Genomic DNA, 1,543 nt, shown 5'->3' on the forward strand with positions numbered 1-1,543 from the left:
AAATAATTTATACCTTAAAAAACACTCACAGCAAAATTTAAACAAACATTATATTAATCAAACACATATTAATCAAACATTAAATATTAGTCGCGTCAATATTATTAAAATGACGGGTAAAATATGGAACAAATGATTTACGATATCTCTCAGTACTATAGGCTGAGCAAGTTAGTAAATGTGGACAATTCTTTTTTATTTGTCGGAGTCTAGTAACTGGTCCTTCAGTTGGGGGGCTCTCAAAGCTGGGTAGTAGAGGACAATGATTTGGGGAATTCAAACAATTTAGTCCAAATATATATGTTAGCCATGTCTACGACTATCAAGTGAGTCCAAATTGAGTTGTTTCAGTTCATCCTCGCAAGTTGAGTAGTTTTCTCCAAGTTTAATTTTTATAGCTCTTTTTTGTATCGTCTCAAGTCTATCTGTTTGATCTTTTGTCAATCCCGGATGCCAAGCAGGGCATGCATACTCAAGAGAAGGTTTAACATAGCTGCAGTACACAGTCTTTAAAACCTCAGTTGGTGTACCAAATCTTTTTAGGTTGGAAAATGAATGTAAAAGCGAGGCGCCTTTTTTAGTCAGATAGTCAACGTGCGAATTCCATCTTAAATCATCATCCAGAAGAATCCCAAGTATTTTAACAGTTTTCTTTGTTGGCAGTATGGAATTATGAGAAGAGTGGTTATTACCCCTTAGGAAGGAAAACGTCATATAGGAGCTCTTAGTTTCACTGACCGTCAGTTTTACCTTGCCTAATTCAGCTTTTAGATCATGATAGATTTTAATCAAGTCAGACTGTTCAGTAGTCGGAGGGCTTAGTCGCAGTGATAAAACAGTTAAATCATCAGCAAATGAAAAGTCAGCAAAAGAAAAGAAAGCGGGCCTAATTTAGTCCCTTGTGCCGAACCACAAAAAATATTTACAAATTCAGATGGCTCATGATCAGGAAGTTGGACACACTGAGATCTTTCAAAAAGAAAACTAGCGAGCATTCATACAACAAATGGACTGGGACTCATAGCCTTTGCTTCTTCCACAAATATGTTATGATCAAGAGTATCAAAAGCCTTAACTATGTCTGCAAATAATGCATCAACATAGGCCCCATTATTTTCTAAGTGCTTAAGGATAGTATCCAACAATGCAACCAAATAATGAACAGTACTATGCCCGGATCTAAATCCAAATTGTCGGGGATCAATATTATCATTTATGTCCTCAAATAAACAATCAAAAAAAAAAAATTCAAGTACTTTTGAGAGAGCTGGAGTTTTCGAAATCGGCCTCATCTCGGTTATATCTTTAGGTGTCTTGCATTTAGGGATTGGCGTTACATACGCCTGTTTAAAAATACATTGGAGAACACCATCAATAAAACACTGGTTAAAAATTGCCGTTAAAGGAGTAGATAAAAGATCAGCACACTCAATAATAAATTTAATTGGTATCTCACTAGGATAACTAGATTTACGAGAATCAACTGCCTTCAACTTTTTAGAAACTGAACAAATCTCTAGTATAGGGATATTTAACACTGAAT

General features: G+C 35.3%; 1 protein-coding gene across 1 annotated transcript; it reads right to left on the reverse strand.

The window, feature by feature from the left end:
* Positions 1–303: 303 nt before the first annotated feature.
* LOC136037835 (uncharacterized) lies at positions 304–714 on the reverse strand. The gene has a single exon (XM_065720676.1). The coding sequence runs from the start codon at positions 712–714 to the stop codon at positions 304–306; it is 411 nt and encodes a 136-aa protein (XP_065576748.1).
* Between the last annotated feature and the right edge of the window lie 829 nt (positions 715–1,543).

Source organism: Artemia franciscana, chromosome 17, assembly GCF_032884065.1.
Source record: "Artemia franciscana chromosome 17, ASM3288406v1, whole genome shotgun sequence".
Classification (NCBI taxonomy): Eukaryota; Metazoa; Arthropoda; class Branchiopoda; order Anostraca; family Artemiidae; genus Artemia; species Artemia franciscana.

Bases quoted from the DNA above. Each gene is read 5' to 3' on its own strand.
- LOC136037835 (XM_065720676.1), bottom strand. From the start codon at position 714: ATGACGTTTTCCTTCCTAAGGGGTAATAACCACTCTTCTCATAATTCC.